Source organism: Anolis sagrei, chromosome X (genome assembly GCF_037176765.1).
Source record: "Anolis sagrei isolate rAnoSag1 chromosome X, rAnoSag1.mat, whole genome shotgun sequence".
Lineage (NCBI taxonomy): Eukaryota > Metazoa > Chordata > Lepidosauria > Squamata > Dactyloidae > Anolis > Anolis sagrei.
The window spans coordinates 88,260,430-88,281,595 of NC_090034.1; the positions used below are offsets into that span (position 1 = coordinate 88,260,430).

Consider the following 21,166-nt stretch of genomic DNA (forward strand, 5'->3'; position numbering starts at 1 on the left):
TACACCAGACATCACGATTGTGGAAAAGAAAAAAAATCTGGATTATTGATGTCGCCATACCAGGTGACAGCCACATTGAGTAAAAACAAGAGGAAAAACAAGAGGAAAGTGGTTTACATTGAGTAAAAACAAGAAGAAAAACTCAGCCGCTATCAAGACCTCAAAATCGAACTGCAAAGGCTCTGGCATAAACCAGTACAGGTGGTCCCAGTGGTCACTGGCACACTGGGCGCCGTGCCAAAAGATCTCAGCTGGCATTTAGAAACAATAAACATCGACAAAATCACAATCTGTCAACTGCAAAAGGCCACCTTACTTGGATCTGCGCGCATCATTCGAAAATACATCACACAGTCCTAGACGCTTGGGAAGTGTTTGACTTGTGATTTTTTTGATATGAAATCCAGCATCTCATTTTCCGTGACATACTGTGCTTTAAAAAATATTTCCATCCCGCCCCCGGTCTCCATAGGCATAGTTTAACATTCAGACTACTATAATATTATAATGGGTACAAATTCTCCTGTTTTGGTGGGCTCACCTCTCATTTGCGATCTTCTACTCACTGAGCCACAGCTTGCTACAGTTTGCTGGGCATAATTTATTGGATACTGCAATGTGTAAAGACTATAGGGCCCTTTCTACACTGCCATATAAAATCCAGGAGGAGATGGCAACTACTGGATGGGCAAGATGGGCGAGGAAATGGCGACTACTGGATGGCATATGTTCTGCATCAGAAACTAGAGCTGATGTGGTCTATCCAATGCAATTTTTTGAATTAGCACCCCAAATAACCAAATCGAAAGTTGACCAAAAACTGATTCGTAACTCTTTTGGCACTAATGTTGGAGAGTGGTCCCTAGTCGAAGTGGTCTCTGGTCAAAGTGATCCCTGGTTAAAAAAAAAAAAAAAGGTTTGGAACCACTGCTTTATATAAATTCATAGTCACAGTGAGATGTGAATCCAACTCTATTATCTCCCCCTAACCGTTCCCCACCCACCACCATTTTGTTTAAAAGACCAGGCTCAGCAATGGGGTTAGAGAAGTGACAATATTTTATTAGTTTGGTGGGAGGACTGGCAATTGAAATCCATTCTCCTGGTTTGTCTCTTGACATTTGCATCTTGATTTCAAGAATGTCTGCTTGAAAAGGACAGGAACGGAAGCAGAACAGAATGAGTAAGGGCGGGAAGTAAAGTGGCAACAGAAAAAGAATGGAGAGCATTCAAGACACAAAGTTGTACATTCTGCCTTCTCAAAATGCAAGCAAGGTGTTGAGCTCTGTCACAGGAAGCGCTTCCCTAAACATGTCATCATCTTAGGTACAATGGCAGAACATCCCACCCTCCTCTCTTCCATACAAGTCTTAGGAAGCCAAGAGCCGTGTGTGAGGGAGGGGGGACCTGGCAAACTTTTAGTTCTAGGATGTCCAAAAGGATTACCTCTGGTAGGAAAGGTGAGAGGAGACAAAAATAAAATCAATGGTAATCTATATGAATCAAACCTCCAATCAATCTCAAGAGCCCCATTAATATATGCAAATCCTATGTTATTTTCTTTAGTCTGCTGCCCAATTGCAACCTTTAAAGAGCTAGCAAAATGGTACAACCCAAAGGCATATCAAAGCCTATAATCTCACACCTTCCAGTAGTAGGCAGACATTACAGTGCATTTGGCGACACCATCAGAGATGGAAAGAAAACATAACCAAAGTGGTCCCAATCTTCCCTCCTCTCCATTTCAGAAGCCAAGATGGCAAATCCCAGAAGATGCATTACTTTTGGAAAGGAAACCAGTCATATGGCAGCAACCTATTGGCAAATTTCTCCCAGAAAGAAACCACCCAACTGCAAGTGGCAAAAATTAGAGTATGGTTATTGGCCCAGCCCTATAATGGGATTCCCCCAGCCTACCCCTAATCACGGACTTTTTAAAGTTGGAGCTTCAGGGATGGACAAAGGCCAGCCCTTTATTCTATTTCTGCGACTTTGCTCCTATCCCTTATATCTTTTGGGGAGGGAGAGAGAAAGAAATAGGCGGGTGACAAGGAGAGCTTATATCTTTAGTTTTCCCCTGTCCAAACTAGTATATAAGGTGCTGATGGAACTTAACTAGGCCAAAGGAAGCAGAGGGTAAATGTAATCTGGCCAACCCTGCTTAGCTGGCTTTCCAATAAATTAAGTGCAACTAGTGAGGGATTCAAAAGGAAGCATAATACAAGTGGAGACAGAAAAGGCGTGGAGGTGAGTGGAGGTGATTCCTATGCTGAGGCAGGCTAGGGTAGCAATGGGAATGTGAGTGCACACAACACTCTGGTCTCACGCGTAAGGTATGGGCTTTTCTATGTTTTTCTTAAAAAATCTCTGCAAAATGAAGTCACAAATGGGTGCCATGGATGGAATTGAGGGAGGCTGCAGCTCTGTGATACAGTGTTACTGACTTATCTATGATTTTCAGGTCATGAGCATAGGTTACAATGTGTAGGCTGTATTTTTGTAACAACCGCTGTTCCTGTGCAAGTTAGAACGATGCACACGTGATAGCCCTGGGCAAAGGAGCATTGGTGCGCGATGTACACACATGAGAGCTTTCATGAGATGCGTGCATGGAGTTCTTGGTGCCCACAGTTGCACAGCAGATCCAACAAGTGGTTTGGAAAGCTGCACACTGTGTGGGTGTTCAGATGATGGTAGTCGAAATAACCAAATATGGCACCTGATACCAGGAGCTTTTGTGTGTGTTTGTGTGTGTGTTGGAGGGTTAGAACTGGTGAAGATGTGAGGAAATTAATGGTGGTGGTGGAAATGGCAAGTGGTTGGCCAGTGATGATAGCTGTAAAGCTCGGATGGATGGATATGTGAGAGGAGGAATGTGGCAAATGGAAGAACAAAAACATGGCAGGCTAGGGAATGGGGCTGGGGTGAGGGCAAGGCTCAGCCAGGGCAGAGAAAAAGAGGGGGCGTTGTGTGGAAAGGTATGTGGAATCTACCCCTCTCTCCAGTAGATACCACTCCCTTCCACCTACATGGTAATGCCCACCACCCCAGTGACCCCACATCCCCTTGTGCCAAGGAAACTCAATTCATCTCTTCAAAGAATTTGTAGGTGGGGTTCTCGTAGCCATGGTTCTGCATCTTGTTCAGCTGCCGCTCCTCAGGGCTAACCATGGGGTCCACCTGCCATGTGGGGGGGAAAAAGAGAAGGTCAAGCATGGCAATAGGAGTCACTAAGACCTCTTCTATACTGCCATTTAAAATCCACATTGAATTGAATTGCTTTGAATTGGCGGAATATAAGTACTGCAAATAAATAAATAAATAAATAAATAAAGCACTTGCTAGACTCACCAGCATTAAATCCCAAAACACCCATACAGAAAGAATGTCATTTCAGTGGAGGAATTTCTTCTCACTTCTATACTTTATCTAACTATATCGGCCTTTTCAAAAGCCAGTACTCCCTCTATGAACCGAATTATTCAAAATAGCAAAATTTCCCCACCAAAATTCTAAGCATGCTGACTTGACTGGTCACGGTGGTCCACGCTCTGGTTACATCCCGAATAGATTGCTGCAACACACTCTACGTGGGGTGCCTTTGAAGACTGTTTGGAAACTGCAACCAGTCCAACGGGCGGCAGCCAGACTGCTCACTGGAGCATCGTACAGGGGGTATTACGACAACTCCACTGGTTGCCGGTCCATTTCCGAGCACAATTCAAAGTGCTGGTCTTGGCCCTATATGACTCCGTCCCAGCTTCCTTATCCGAACGTATCTCCCTCTATGTTCCGCCTCGTAGTTTAAGATCTGCTGGGGAAGACCTGCTCTTGGTCCCACCAACTTTGCAAATGCAGCTGGTGGGGACAAGGGACAGGGCCTTCTCAGTGGTGACCCCCCTGCCTGGGGAATTCGCTCCCCAGTGAAATTAGATCAGCGCTCTCTCTCCTTTCTTTCAGAAGAAAACTGAAGAGGTGGTTGTGGAACCAGGCTTTTGGCTAATGGATATAACGGCACCTGAACAGTGAATTGGACCAGACGACGATTGTTATAATGGAAATGTCTTTATGATTGATAACACTGTTCTACAAATTTTCAGTTTTTCTCAGTTGCGGAAACGAAATGTGCCGTTTCTTAATAAATTTAACATGCTGAATTCAAACATAATAATTAAATGTGTTAATTGGCTCTGGTTTTTATGCAACAGCTATTTCAATTTTCTCCACAATAGGTAATTCGTTAATATTATGATAATGCGCCTAACCTTACTGCATGTATATAAACCGTGAATATTTACTAAATTTTAGTCAAATTATATTGCCAATAGTTTATACATGAGAAATATTTATTTAATTAGTCTATTGTTTATGTTTGTTCAGCAAGAAACTATATTAGTAGGCCTAATGCAGTTGAAAAGTCTGAAAGTTTAAATGTCGCTTTAATCGTGACTTTAGTTTATATCCTGTTTGCTTCTCTTGACTTTTCTTTTGTATTCAAGGAAAGGATTGTCTCTTACAATGCTCCAGCAGTAGTCTGACAGCATTGACGGAGTCCATTGGCCTTGATATCTTTTTTCCATAGTGCTTTATTTACACACGTGCGAGGCATAACTACAGTAAAAAGAACAATGTAAAACGATGTTTAACGATACTGTCTCAGTCTTCAACTGACTGACCCCCACCGTTCAAAAGTCTGGCCTTATATAGGGCTTTCTGGCTTTTGCACATGGCACTAATACTGCGTCATCAAACTTTCTAGAATATTCTAGAATCTTCCATAGTGTAAGTCGCAACATGCATTTTTTCAACCATACGTGATCACGTGATTGCTTATATCATAAAAACTAGAGCCAATATACATTTTTAAATGTCATTTTTGTTTTCAGCACCCCAAATTCATAAAAGAACAACTATTTTCAGGCCTGCAACTTTTTCTCCGTTGAACAGTGTAATTAATGTTGTTTTAATATGTTGCATGGTATGATTTTATTCTGCTTTTATAATGGTAAGTATTGCGGCATCGAATCGTTGCCATTGCGAGCCGCTCTGAGTCCCCCTGCGGGGGTGAGAAGAGCGGAGTAAAAATGATGTAAATAAATAAATTAAATTAATTGACTTGCTCTTTCCCATTGGCTAAACACCTCCAACTCCTGCCTGATTGGACAGAGCATAAAAGTCCTTCTAGCAGTGATTGAGTCAGCATGGCAAAGATAGCACAATGAGTATGTATCAACACTAGATCATTTCAAAACATTCATGCCACTTTAATGGCAATGGCTCCATCTTACTCAACCCTGAACCACTTAGTAGTCCCTGCCAGGGAGCACTGATCCACTCCCCTGAAGTGGTCTCCACTCCTGCGACCCTGGCAATTGTTCTCAAAGTCCTGAAAGGTTCACTGTCAAAGTCCTTGGCTTCCATACCTCAACAATGCCGTGGCTGATGGTCCCGTAGGGCTTCCGGCGAACCATCAGGAGGCTAATGATAATCACCATGGCAACAGCCACCGCCACCACAAGGAGGCCGATCAGAGCGCCCCGGTTGATGGTGACCAAGGTGTCCGGCTCCTGCAGAGGAAGAGGATGAATGAGACCTCTAATCTCAACTGCCTTTTTATGTTCCAAGCTTTTTTCCAAGGTAGGACTAATGCTGGAATTAACTCAATGAGGTGGAAACTCTGCATCGTATCTCTAGTATCTAAAACTCCAAGATAATAATAATAATAATAATAATAATAATAATAATAGCCTCTCCCGTTGGCTCAAGGCTGTGTACAAATAATTTAAAAACATACGGACATAAAATATATGCAATAAATTATATAGATTAAAACATAAAAATATAAAAATTTGCACCAAACCCATACAGAATTGACATATAGTAGCAATAGAATGTAAATCAAAACTCCTGGGGAGGTCTGCCAGAAGAGATGAGTCTTCAGTTTCATTTTAAATTCTGACACTTTGTTTAGCTGTCGGATCTCTTCTGGCAGGTCACTCCACAGTCGTGGGGCATCCGATGAAAAGGTCCTCTGGGTGACAGTTGCCATTCGGGTTCTGGCTGGTTGGAGTAAAGCATCCCTAAGAGGATTCAAGTATCCTAAAGGGCGGATTGTGTAAGGCAATCCTATAGTCTTAAATGCATCAGAAGTTCTGTCTCCAGACAACAAGACCAATTATTCTCACTCTTTTAAGTATCTTATCTCTCTAGGCGCAGTGTATAGGACTTATAGATCTATTTTGAGTCTTCTCATTTATTATCATGATAACCGAAATATATACTTCTGCAGACTTTGGGAGGTCTATAACTATATACCGGATATACTTGAGTATAAGCAGAGTTTTTCAGCACCTTTTTAAGGCTGATAAAGCCCCCCTCGGTTTATAAAATCAAAGATATTTATTATTTTACTCTATTATTATTATTATTATTATTATTATTTTACTTTATTATTATGATTATTATGATTATTATTATTATTATTTACATTATTCTACTCTATTATTATTATTTACTGGCTGTACTCGCCATGCATTGCTGTGGCCCTCAAAAAAACCCAGAAGATTTCTAGTCATGGAACAATCTGGACTCCCACCAAAGATTTCCCGCTGGCAGGTAGAAGCCAGGCTTTTAAGATGCAAGGCTATTCAAAGGTAATCCAGATGCAACATTCACACTTGGCTTAAGTAGAAATGGAGGGGTGATGGTGCCAGGGAGGTGTTTTTGTGCATGCGCTGTAATGTCTTTTTGGTTTTTTGGTTTTTTAAGTCCTTTCTACTGTATTTTTTTATGAGTGATAGTCATTTGTTGGCCTGATAGGTGTCTTGTGTCCTAATTTGGAGTCAATCTGTCTAGTGGTTTTTGAGTTATGTTAATCCCACAAACGAACATTACATTTTTATTTATATAGATGACGTTTATTATTTTTCTCTATTTATTATTGTTAATATTAGATTGATTATTTTACTCTCTTATTATTAGACTGATTATTTTACTCTATTATTGTTGTTATTCTTACATTTCCATTATTTTACTCTATTATTATTATTATTATTATTATTATTATTATTATTATTACATTTATTATTTTACTCTAGTATTACATGTATTATTTTACTCTATTATTATTGGAAGGATATGTAAGTATATTTACATTGAAGGAGGTTAAAATAATGGTTTAATCAGAGTTGGGCAGTCTTAACTTAAATTACAGTTTTATGTAAATATTCAAAAACATTTAGTCTATGCCTCAATTATGTTACTTTATTGGTATCAATTTTTATTTTGAAATTTCCCAGTAGCTGCTGCATTTTCCACCCTTGGCTTATACTCAAATCAATATGTTTTCCCAGTTTTTTTGTTTTAGAATTAGATGCTTTGGCTTATATCCGGGTTGACTTATACTCGAGTGTATACGGTACCTTATTTTTGGAATATCTTTGTTTCACTTCTACATTGACCAACGTTCAACCACCTGAATTCAAGAGAGCTGGCTACAGGTCCTGAGGGGACTCAGCTGCCAACATGGATTTATTGTCATGTCATGTATGGAACATTGCTGGCAATCATGATGCCAATGGAAAACAACATTTTACCATCTCAATTTTTACCTATATCAGTTGGAAAAGTGGCCTTGGTTATTGGATTATTGAAAGGAGAAAAACTGGAAAGGAATTTACACACAAAAGGTACTACTTAGGTGAAGATTACATCAGCCTTAACAAAATTAAAAAGTGTTCACACTAAGCTTTTTGATCCCTTCAGTATTAGTCAGGCATTCAGAGCAGAAAAAAAACTAGACTTCTTCTTATGCCCAGGGCCATTTTCATAAACAATACTGAAGTCAATGTTTCCGGTTTGTGCATCTGCCATTCAAATGTAAAAGCCAGCAAGGTGTGAATATACCATATATACTCGACTATAAGCCGACTTGAATATAAGCCGAGGCACCTAATTTTACACAAAAAACTGGGAAAATGTATTGATTATAAGCTGAAGGTGGGAAATGCAGTAACTACTGGTAAATTTCAAAATAAATATAGATACCAATAAAATGACATTAATTGAGGCATCAGTAAGTTAAATGGGTTTGAATACATACATCAAACTGTAATTTAAGACAAGGCTGTCCAACACTGATTAAACCATTATTATAACCTTCTATGATGTAAATGTGCTTACGTATCCTTCCAATAATAATAATAACTAGAGTAAAATAATAAATGTCATAAAAATAATAATAGAGTAAAATAATGGAAATGAAATAATAACAGTAATAATAGAGTAAAATAATGGAATGTAATAATAAAGTAAAATAATAAATGTAATAACAGTAATAATAACAATACATGTAATAATAATAAAGTAAAATAATGGAAATAATGGAAATAATCATAATAATCATAGAATCATAGAATCATAGAATCAAAGAGTTGGAAGAGACCTCATGGGCCATCCAGTCCAACCCCCTGCCAAGAAGCAGGAATGTTGCATTCAAATCACCCCTGACAGATGGCCATCCAGCCTCTGTTTAAAAGCTTCCAAAGAAGGAGCCTCCACCACACTCCAGGGCAGAGAGTTCCACTGCTGAACGGCTCTCACAGTCAGGAAGTTCTTCCTCATGTTCAGATGGAATCTCCTCTCTTGTATTTTGAAGCCATTGTTCTGCGTCCTAGTCTCTAGGGAAGCAGAAAACAAGCTTGCTCCCTCCTCCCTGTGACATTGTTAATAAACAATGACTCTGGCACAAGCCAGTAAAGGTGGTCCCAGTGGTGATCGGCACACTGGGTGCAGTGCCTAAAGACCTTGGCCTGCACTTAAACACAATCGGCGCTGACAAAATTACCATCTGCCAGCTGCAGAAGGCCACCTTACTGGGATCTGCATGCATTAATCGGCGATACATCACACAGTCCTAGACACTTGGGAAGTGTCCGACGTGTGATCCAGTACAACAGCCAGCACAGTGATCTTGTCTGCTGTGGACTCATCTTGTTGTGTTTATAACAACAACAACAACAGAACTGCAAAATCGAATTGCAAAATTAAACTGCATAAACCAGTACAGGTGGTCCCAGTGGTCATTGGCACACTGGGTGCCATGTCAAAAGATCTCAGATGGCATTTGGAAACAATAAACATTGGCAAAATCACGATCTGCCAACTGCAAAAGGCCACCTTACTTGGACCTGAACGGATTATTCGAAAATACATCACACAGTCCTAAACTTGTTCGACTTGTGATTTTGTGATAAGAAATACAGCATATAGGTCTCATTTGCTGTGACCTACTGTGTTTTTGTGTCAGTAATATAATAATAGAATAAAATAATAAATGTAATAATAATAATAATAATAGAGTAAAATAATGTAAATGTAATGATAATAATAGAGTAAAATAATAAATGCAATAAAAATAATACTAATAACAGAGTAAAATAATCAATAACCTTGACTCAAGTATAAGCCAAGGGGAGCTTTTTCAGTCTAAAAAAGGGGCTGATTAACTCGGCGTATACTTGAGTATATACAGTACTCATGAACTTTAAAAGGAATTATTTTGCTTTCTATCAATTTCAACATGTTTGGAACATACTAAAAGACAACCTTAGCATCACACGCCAAGCTTAGACGTTGCCATCATTTGGTTCCACAGCCAAGAAAACATGCCTGCAGCCAAGCTAAATCGATCACACCGCTTTCAATTTCTCTAAAGAGAAATGGCCTCCACCTCTAATTCCCCCATTCCTGGTTCCTAAGGGTCCACAAATCAAAGAAATGCAGCAGAAACTGCCTTCCCTTCAGTTACAATTCAAAAATCCATAAACAATCAAGCGAAACATGCCATGAAGCAGAGGGTGACCTCAGTCGCAGAAATGATGATAAAAATAAAACCTGGACTCCCTGAGGATAAGTTTTCTTTGGTGTGGGTTCTGCAGAGAATCAGCCTAACTTCTTGGTTTCCTGCCATGTAATCTGATGCCAGCAATTCTTTTGGAAAAGTGCTCGACTAACAGGCAAGCACCACAACAGAGAAGGCTGAGGCCAAGGTGTAGCTGGAGTTTTATATTACAACAGATGTACACAGGCATGGAATCAACTGACTCTAATGGAGATCTGGAATTCAACTTATCACCAGGAGAATAGTAAAGATATTAGAGGAAACAGGCGTAAGAATCTGATGTGATAAATACTACTTCCTTGTCTATGCAACTCTGCTTTTACTCCCATATCCTCAAGGGAAACATATGCTCAAAATTTTCCCTTCATTATTATTGCCTCACATCTCCACAATACAGCTCAAACTTAAAATCAACTGCTGAGGAACAATGAGGAAAGTATTGGGATGATGGGACACAATTCCTTTCTTCAGAGTTTGGAAGCACCGGGACTGTGGCACAGCTGCCCAGGAGTCAGCTGCATTAAGATAACTACTGACCAGAAAATCATGAGTTTGAAGCCAGCCTGGGTTGGAGTGAGCTTCCAACCATTGTGTAGCTTGCTGTAGACCTTTGCAGCCCGAAAGACAGTTGCATCTGTCAAGTAGGAAATTTAGGTACCGCTTATGCGGGGAGGCTAATTTAACTAATTTACGATGCCATAAAATTCTCCAGCAACTGTGCAAAAGGAATGAGATAGTACTCCATCATTGTCACTAATAAACGGTGAAGTGACAGCTCCCCTGGTGGCCAGAATACCCTCATGAAAAGCTGGAATGTTAAATAGCCTCTGTGTGCCTGTCTGTATATGTTGTGTGTCTATGGAATTGAATTTTTGCCAGGTATATGTACATTGAAATCCACTGAGTCCCCTGCGGGGTGAGAAGGGTGGAATATAATTACTGTATATAAATAAATAAGTACTGCAACTAATGATAAATAATCAGTGGCTTATAATTAATCCCTTTCCTTGATAACGAAAGGAGGACACCAATTCCTTTGTGAAAAAACAGTAAACGATTATTTCTATAATTTGTTAACAGGAGTAGATAGTAAATAGTAGAAAAAACTATTTTTAAAAACTGCATATTTTTCAAGAAATATGTAAACACGGCTGTGAAGCATAATGGACACATGCATTCAGGACCATTATAATCTTCTAGCCTACCTAGAAGCATTCAGTTGTTTTTTTACAGGACAGCAATTCCTTCTTTCCTTCTTTCCTTCCATATTCATAGAGTTAGAAGAGATCTCACGGGCCATCCAGTCCACCCCTTGCCAAGAAGCAGGAAAATCGCATTCAAAGCATCCCCAAGAGATAGCCTCTGTTTAAAAGCCCCCAAAGAAGGAGCCTCCACCACAGTCAGGATGTTAAAACAGAATCATTGAATTGGAAGAGACCTCGTGGGCAATCCAATACAACCCCCTGCCATGAAGCAGGAAAATCGCATTCAAAGCACCCCCAACAGATGGCCTTCCAGATTCTGTTGAAAAGCCTCCAAAGAAGGAGCCTCCACCACACTCATCTCTCTTATTGAAGGCCTAACTCCACTGTTCTGCTCCCAGGAGCTCCTCCCCTACAAATATACTTTTTTCATTGCTATCTCTTCCAGAGTTTTATCATTTTATGTCGTGCATTCGGCCTGCCCACTGTGTTTGATTTTCCATTATGTTATTTTGTACTGTTTATTTTACCTGAATGTTTTATTTATTTTATTGCGATGTTATTTTTGTTGTTCTGTATTTTATTTTGCTGTAATGTATTGCCGGGCTTGGCCTCATGTAAGCCGCTCAGAATCCTCTATGGGGAGATGGTGGTGGGGTATAAATAAAGATGATGATGATGGTTATTATTATTATTATTATTATTATGTCACCGCAAATGAGATCTATATGCTGGATTTCGTATCATAAAATCACAAGTCGAACATTTCCCAAGCGTCTAGGACTGTGTGATGTATTTTTGAATGATGCGCACAGATCCAAGTAAGGTGGCCTTTTGCAGTTGAAAGATCATAATTTTGTCAATGTTTATTGTTTCTAATTGCAGGCTGAGATCTTTTGGCACGGCACCCAGTGCGCCAATGACCACTGGGACCACCTGTACTGGTTTATGCCAGAGCCTTTGCAGTTTGATTTTGAGGTCCTGATAACGGCTGTGTTTTTCCTGTTGTTTTTCCTCAATGTGACTGTCACCTGGTATGGCGACATCAATAATACAAGCTTTTTTCTTTTCCACGAAAAGTGGCACTCATTGGCGGGAAGATGATGATGATGATGATGATTATTATTATTATTGCATTGTCGAAGGCTTTCATGGCCAGAATCACTGGGTTGTTGTAGGTTTTTTTTGGGCTATATGGCCATTTTCTAGAGGCATTCTCTCCTGACGTTTCGCCTGCATCTATGGCAATCATCCTCAGAGGTAATTCCAACAGACCTCACTACGTCTTAGGATTTTTTTTTGTTGTGTCAGGAGCGACCTGAGAAACTGCAAGTCGCTTCTGGTGTGAGAGAATTGGCCGTCTGCAAGGACGTTGCCCAGGGGACGCCCGGATGATTTGATGTTTTTATCATCCTTATGGGAGACTTCTCTCATGTCCCCGCATGAGGAGCTGGAGCTGATAGAGGGAGCTCATCCGCCTCTCCCTGGATTCGAACCTGCGGCCTGTCGGTCTTCAGTCCTGCCAGCACAGGGGTTTAACCCACTGCACCACCGGGGGCTCCGTCTTAGGATGCTCGCCACAGATGCAGGCGAAACGTCAGGAGAGAATGCCTCTAGAACATGGCCATATAGCCTGAAAAACCCTACAACAACCCATTATTATTATTATTATTATTATTATTATTATCCTTCCTTCCTTCCTTTCCTTCTTTCCTTCCTTCCTTTCTTCTACCCGATGCCCAATTTCATATATCTGTCCATATGTAAACATAAATTCCAAAAACATGGCCAAACGCACCTAAAACTTTGCTGATCTAATTTTCAAGAACCTTCCTTAGAACAAAAAAACAAAACAAAAAAAACCTCAAAATGTGCTTGCATGATGAAATGGCATTAAAAAGTATGCTTTTCTAAAAAAGCAAAAATGTGGCCAAATTGAAGGACAGTTAAAAAAAAAACCCTGAAATTCCACCAGCTGAAGCATAATAAAACGCCTAATGGGCTAGCAGCACCCCTCCCATCCACTAACGGGGGCAGGAGAAGGAAGAATGAGAACCATCAAGATAGAGACATAAAAGCCAAGGAGAAGAATTTTAAAAGGGTTGCATTAGAGGTGGGAAGGCTGCCAGGGAGAATTGCTCAGGTCATTAGACAATCAAGATGTAAAAAAGAGCACTTAAGGAAGACAGAAATATTGCAGAGAAGTTAAATGAGTGCTTTGCATCTGTCTCAGACAAAGACAAGGTAGGGGAGAGACACCCAAGCCGTTCCCCACAAAGGCAATAAATCTGAAGAAATGGCACAACCTAAATCGTCTTCGGAGGACATTTTAGAGCAAACTGATAGATTAAACTCATAAATCACCAGGACCATATGGAAGTCTCCTGAGACTCTTACAGGAATTCAAGATATGAGATAGCTGTAACATTAGCACCCGGGGTTGAGCAAAGAGATGTGTGCTCTCGAGCCCGGATCCTGCAGGAAGAATGTCTCCCACAGAATGCTGACAGCAGGCACAAAAAGGTGCTGGGCATGGCAAAACCTTGCACACTGGAGGAAATTCACTGCTGAACAGAAATCATGCCCACACCTGCCAAGCAGATGCTCCGCTCTGCCAGCTTTTGACAGCAGCATCCATTATATTTTGATGGGGCCGGGGAGGCGAGGGTAGTGGGATTGAATCTAAGCACCCTCTTCAAACCTCCCGGAGGTGATTGATAGCAGCAAAGGTGACAGTGGCAAACATGTGTTTGGGAGAGAGAATCATCCATGCGCCTTGCCACTGTACGTAGAGACCTTTGTGTTTTTACTAGATAGCTAAAAGGCTGCTATTATTCCATTGGTATTATAAACAAACATTTCCATGTGCAAGTCTATTTATATAATACTTGATTTTAGTTTTAGAGGATGTAATGGTTGCTTCTTACCAAGTAGTCATTTGGCCCGTCTCTTGAGACTGATTTTTCACCTTGTTACTTTGTACTGTTTAAGTTCTATTTATTTTATTGCGATGATATTTTTTTGTTGTTCTGTATTTTGCTGTTATGTATTTTCGGGCTTGGCCTCATGTAAGCCGCCCCGAGTCCCCTTTGGGGAGATGGTGGCGGGGAATAAATAAAGATTATTATTATTATTATTATTATTATTATTATTATTCTTAAGCAGAACTTGGCAGCAACTAATTCCAAACAGAATCAGAGAATCATAGAGATGGAAGAAGGCCATCCAGTCCAATCCCCTGCCATGCAAGGAAAGCACAATCAAAGCACCCCCAACAGCCTCATAGAATCATAGAGTTGGAAGAGACCTCATGGGCCATCCAGTCCAATTCCCTGCCATGCAGGAAAATAACAATCAAAGCAGCCCCAATGGCCCCATAGAATCACAGAATCATAGAGTTGGAGAGACCTCATGGGCCATCCATTCCAACTCCCTGCCAAGAAGCAGAAAAATCACATTCAAAGCACCCCTGACAGATGGCCATCGAGACTCTGTTTAAAAGCTTCCAAAGGAGGAGCCACCACCACACTCTGGAGCAGAGAGTTCCACTGCTGAACAGCTCTCACAGTCAGGAAGTTCTTCCTAATGTTCAGGTGGAATCTCCTTTCCTGTAGTTTGAAGCCATTGTTCCGTGTCCTAGTCTCTAGGGCAGCAGAAATCAAGCTTGCTCCCTCCTCCCTATGACATCCTTTTACATATTTATACATGGCTATCATGTTTCCTCTCAGCCTTCTCTTCTGCAGGTCAAGCATGCCCAGCTCTTTAAGCCACTCCTTATAGGGCTTGTTTTCCAGATTCTTGATCATTTTAGTTGCCCTTCTCTGGACACATTCCAGCTTCTCAACATCTCCCTTCAATTGCAGTGCCCAGAATTGGAAACAGTACTCCAGATGTGCTCTGACCAAGGCAGAATAGCCTCTTCTTAAAAGCCTCCAAGGAAGGAGCTTCTACCACACTCTGAGGCAGAGAGTTCCAATGCTGAACAGCTCTCACGGTCAGGATGTTCATCCTAATGTTCAGGTGGAATCTCCAGTTCTGTAATCTGAACCCATTACTCCAAGTCCTAGTTTCCAGAGAAGCAGAAAACAAGCCTGCTCCCTCTTCTTTATGACAGCCTTTTCACATATTTATATGTGGCTACCATGTCTACTCTCAACCTTCTCTGTTGCAGGCTGAACATACCCAGCTTTTTAAGCCACTCCTCAAAGGGCTTGTTCTCCAGACCTTTAATAATTTTAATTGCCCTCCTTTGGACACATTCCAGCTTATCAATATCTCTCTTAAATTGTGGTGCCCAGAATTGAACAGTTTTCCAAGTGAGGTATGACCAAAGCAGAATAGAGGCACACCACAACTACATTAATTGGAATTATGTTTTTGCAAACCACTAGAGCATAACTAAGAAAATTGCATTGCGATTGTAACATAGCGAGGATTAAATACCTCAAAGTTTCAGTGTACTTTTATCAATGGATAAAATTTGCACCCTCATTACTTTAAAAGTAATTAAAACACATTGCTTTAGTTACTTTACAGATATGACATAGCAAAGAATTGAATTACTTTAAAAATGTGTACCTAGTATGGAAAATAATGATGATGCTGCTGCTGCTGATGATAATAATAATAATAATAATAATAAGGCTCTGGTGGCATAAACCAGTACAGGTGGTCCCAGTGGTCATCGGCGCACTGGGTGCCGTGCCAAAAGATCTCAGACAGCATTTGGAAACAATAAACGTCGACAAAATCACAATCTGTCAATTGCAAAAGGCCGCCTTACTTGGATCTGTGCGCATCATTCGAAAATACATCACATAGTCCTAGACGCTTGGGAAGTGTTCGACTTGTGATTTTGTGATACGAAATCCAGCATATAGATCTCGTTTGTTGTGACATACTGTGCTTCTGTGTCAATAATAATAATAATAATAATAATAATAACATAAAACTTTATTTATATATACTATAAGTACACCTTAGTAACTTTGGAAAAGGCACTTCCTAAGCTCTGATGTTAACTATGTAAGAAGGCAATGTAAAAGTTAACAAAATCCTATAAAGCTTCAACAAATCAGAAACTGTATTTTAAGGCAATCATGTTAGAGCACAAATATTTGAACTAAAAGCAAAACATGCTAATAAAGAACAAATCCCTGATTAAGATGATATGGAAACAATTACAGCAGACACATGGCACTTTCTTTATGAGACACGTTACTGACATGAAGTGATACGGTATTTCTCTTAATGGTTCCCCCCACATAATCATAAACAATCTCCAAAAAAGTGTGTGTGTGTGTGTGTGTGTGTGTGTGTGTGTGTGCTGGGACCGAGGAATAAAAATCTAACCATCCTCTTTCTATCTGAAGTGATGAATGCTCTGCGCAACAACAGTGCTGAATATGACAAAACTAATAACATACTTTTCAGAAGGCAACCAGCTGTCAACTCTGGAACCCTCTCTTCTCATTGCTCCGACCACTTCCACTTCCTCAGCTATTATCTCAGTTAAGTGAGAAATAAAATGAGAAATAACAGGAGCAAAGAAAATAATAAGCCTGCTCTCAATGCCTAAGTAACTGCACACGTTGGGTCTCAAAGGATGAAACAACTGGAAAGGAGGTGTGCATGTTCAAGGACACAGTACGTACCAAACATCCTGCCCATGTCCATCCACCTGTAAACACGGGGCCAACAGAGCTATGTTCTATCACAGAGCTTTACAAACTGTGGGTCATAACACATTAGTGCAGTGGTTCTCAACCTTCCTAATGCCGCGACCCCTTAATACAGTTTCTCATGTTGTGGTGACCCTCCGCCCCCAACCATAACATTATTTTCATTGCTACTTCATAACTGTAATTTTGCTACTGTTATGAATTGTAATGTAAATATCTGATATGGACTAAATTTGGCACAAATACCCGATATGTCCAAATTTGAATACGGTGGGGTTGGGGGGGGGGGGGATTGGTTATGTCATTTTGGAGTTGTAGTTGATGGGATTTATAGTTCATCTACAATCAAAGAGCATTCTGAACACCACCAATGATGGAACTGAACCATTCTTGGCACACAGATCTCCCACGACCAGCAGAAAATACTGGAAGGCTTTGGTGGGCATTGACCTTGAGTTCTGGAGTTGTACACCCAGAGAGTACTGTGGACTCAAACAATGATAAATCTGGACCAAACTTGGCATGAATACTCAATATGCCCAAATGTGAACACTGGTGGAGTTTGGGGAAAAGAGACTTTGACTTTGGGAATTGTAGTTGCTGGGATTTAAAGCTAACCTACAATCAAAGAGCACTGAACTTGGCACACTACCTACATGGCCAACATTGAATACTGGTGGGGTTGGTGAGGGGGCTGTTTTTGAATTTTGGGAGTTGTAGCTCACCAACACCAACAAGGAAGAGGACAGGCAGGGAGATCTTCAGCCTTCTCTGCCAAAAGGGTTCCTAAGACCATCAGAAATATGTGTTTTCTGATGGTCTTTGGTGACCCCTCTGAAACCCCCTCGCAACCCCCTCATGGGTCCCGACCCCCAGGTTGAGAAACACTGTGGTGTGTCAGCTGCAGTTTGTGTGTGGGTTATGTGAACATGAAGAGAAACCTTTGAATTCATGTGAAATAAGTAATAAATCATGTATTTTAAAAATATAAATGAAAGATTTTCATGAGCTATGCTGTGCCTACATAAATCTCATTATTACAATTTATCTATGTGTCTATATCTCTTATAAGAAGTTTGTTTAGCCTCCGGCTTGCTAGTAAAACTGAATGACCGTGTTGTGAAATGATGCATGTCTAAAAAGTGTGTCAACAACATGAATTGTTTGGAAAGCTCTGTTCTATCATGTCAAGCTCACTCTCCATGCAAGGTACATGAGCGTGGATGATGGGTGGTTTGGTTCACAAAGACAGTATATGAGTCATGGGGTGGAGGTCTTGCTCCTAGCTGCCCTTCTTTGCACTCCCAATTGTGACCTACTTCAACCCTTCACACAGATTTTTTTAAAAAGCTGGCAAAGAAGAGTGAACTATTGTTTAACATCTCACTTGTGTTCAACTGAAGGAGTTTGGATGATGATGGGTGAGTGAATGAATGAGTGAATGAATGGGGACAGAGAATGCACATACAGGAAGGTTTGGGGTTGGATGCACACCTGACCAGGAGGGAGGGCGAGGTGCAGCTGTTTCTGGCTGGCTCCCAAGCCACTTACCAGCTCGTCACGTTGGATCTCTTGGGACTTGTACACCATGCCTTTTACATCTGAGGCAGAGACATTGACCTAGGGAGTCAAAGATGCATTTTGTAAAAAAAAAGATTTGGGATTATTTATGCAGAAGAAGAGCATCCTGATTAAAAGGGCATCTGAAGCTCATGTGTAGCAGACATCCTTTAATTAACCACAAAGCTGGCTCTCTACTCACCTCAGCACTTATAGAGTTGTGTATTTCTTTTTGTATTTAATGTGCACCACCAAACAATCTTCAAGTTCATCCAAAATGCTTGAGACCAGAAGTATTTTGGGTTTCAGATTTTGCTAAAAAAATATTGGAATACAATGGGCCTTTGATATCTACTATGATTTGGTTCCAAGATTTCAATGGATACCAAAACCTGTAGATGCTCAAGTCTCATTATTAGGGCTGGGTAACCACGGAAAAATTTGTTTCTAAACTCGATTCGTTTTTAGGGGGGTTTTGCGTTTCGTTTTTTAAAAGAATTCCGAAATTTTCCTTTAAAAAAGTTCGAAATATACGAAATTTCGTAAAATTACGAAACGATTTCGAAACAATTATGAATCGATTCGTTAATGGCGGACGCGATTGCGCAATATGCTAAAAAACCCTCCAAATGGGACAGGGGGAACTTCTGAAGCTTCCCTCTCCCTCTGTTGTTGACTGTTGGTGTGATAATTTATTTTTTATCACTGATAAAACAAACAACAACCCTAAAACTTGCACCAGACATACGGAAATAATTACGAAACAATTACGAAATAAATTGAAAAAATTCGTTTCGATTTTTAATTACTCCTGCATGGCTCAATATCGGATCGTAAGCTAATTTAAATACGAATTAATAACGAATTACGAAATTAACGAACGAAACCGCCCAATCCTACTCATTATATCCAACTGCTGAGTAAATGGTGTCCTTTATACAAAATGGCAAAATATTTTATTTATTTATTTAGGTAAAGGTAAAGGTTTTCCCCTGACATTAAGTCCAGTCGTGTCCGACTCCGGGGTGTGGTGCTCATCTCCATTTCTAAGCTGGAGAGCCGGCGTTGTCCATAGACAGCTCCAAGGTCAATGTGGCCGACATGACTGCATGGAGCGCCGTTACCTTCCCGCCGAAGCTGTACCTATTGATCTACTCACATTTGCATGTTTTTGAACTGCTAGGTTGGCAGAAGCTGGGGCTGACAGTGGAAGCTCACGCTGCTCCCCGTTTTCCAACCTGTGACCTTTTGGTCAACAAGTTCAGCAGCTCAGAAATGGAAGGCTGAATCCATTCAGAAATCTATCCATAGATTCTCACCCTAGTACAGCTCAATTTGTTTCCTGTGCTATGCTAATAATATAATATATTGTGTAGACATATAATATTTATAATATTATAACATAATGCAATATAATACTACTAATAATAATATGATATTATAATTATATATTTATATTACATGTAATATTACTAATAATAACAATATAATGGTATAGTAAGGTAAAGGTAGTCCCCTGACATTAAGTCCAGTCATGTGTGACTCTGGGGTGTGGTGCTCATCTCCATTTCTAAGCCGAAGAGCCAGCGTTGTCCACAGACACCTCCAAGGTCATGTGGCCGGCATGACTGCATATATATATATATATATATATATATATATATATATATATAGGTATAGTACAATATAGTAATATTTAATACTGATATTGTACTATGCTAATAACATAATCTATCTTGTAAGCCACTCAGAGTCCCCTTCAGGGTGAGAAGAATGGCATATAAATGGCATAAATAAATAAATAAATAAATAAATAAATTTGCAGCATTGTTATGATCCTAAAAGGAGCGGGAAGCAGGGGAGAACCACAAATCCTATGTTGCTTTGGGAAAACAAGGAGGATATAATGTAATAATTAATAGCAATAACAACAAATGCCAAAGAATGGCTTCAGAGCCTACCTTGCGTTCATATTCATACAGCAAGGCCTTGTCACTGGTTGGGTAGTCATATTCTGCCAGTCCCGAAGCTGTAGGGAAAGACAATCCCTTGATTTTTAATGTTGCATTAAGCACCCTGGTTCCTTTGGGTCTAGAGCAAGACAGAGCCCTTACTCCTCCTCCCATCATGAAACCAGACCAAGGAAGAAGACCTCAAGTACAGAGCTGGGCACTCACCTTTCTTCTCAGCTTGTTCAGAATCTGCCCATTTCCCAAAGAGCACCAGAAGGAAAGAGAGAGCATGGCACAAAGGGAGAAAAAAGAATAGAAAGAGAAAGATATGTTTGAGACTAAGGAGGGGAAAAGGGACAACATGATATCGAAACAATGGAAACAAGGTTAGGAGTTAAGGCAACTTCTTAATCATAAGAGAGGCAATTTTTCATCATTGAGCTTTCAGGATGCACCAAAAGCGAATTTGTTGCTTAATTTTCATGCTGGATTATTTTTCTTCTTGATATGTAAATATATATGATACTTTTATCCCGCCTTTCTTGAGCCCGAAGGCTTACAAATAGGCAGCCATTCGATGCCATAACAATCCACAATATACAATTAAAACATTTGAAACAACATTATTAAAACAATATAAAAACCATTGAAAACATATAATAACCAAAGTCTTCTTGTTAATCTCATTTTCCAGTAGCATCATTTAAGCCGCCCCATGTTTCAAACTTACATAATTCCGTAATATGGGAAGGCCATCATGAGAGGTTTCATGTTTTGAAACCTCATTGCAACTAAATCTCTTCTTCTCATTACCAGAGTACAGGAGACCACGTCTTGGATACGAGACTAAGAATGCGTCTATAGTAAAGG

General features: G+C 40.2%; 1 protein-coding gene across 3 annotated transcripts in view; it reads right to left on the bottom strand.

The window, feature by feature from the left end:
* Positions 1-1,041: 1,041 nt before the first annotated feature.
* Positions 1,042-21,166, bottom strand: part of APLP1 (amyloid beta precursor like protein 1) — an 83,166-nt gene continuing 63,041 nt past the window's right edge. Inside the window, exons 13-17 of one of the 3 annotated variants that reach the window (XM_060783907.2) lie at positions 20,522-20,545; positions 20,306-20,373; positions 18,279-18,404; positions 5,424-5,567; positions 1,042-3,180 (exon numbers count right to left, since the gene is read on the bottom strand). In XM_060783907.2, the coding sequence (XP_060639890.2) occupies positions 3,082-3,180; positions 5,424-5,567; positions 18,279-18,404; positions 20,306-20,373; positions 20,522-20,545 (461 nt within the window). In that variant the 3' untranslated portion in view covers positions 1,042-3,081. The remainder of the gene's footprint in view (positions 3,181-5,423; positions 5,568-18,278; positions 18,405-20,305; positions 20,374-20,521; positions 20,546-21,166) is intronic. The other 2 variants (XM_060783909.2, XM_060783908.2) reach the window with 2 other exon arrangements.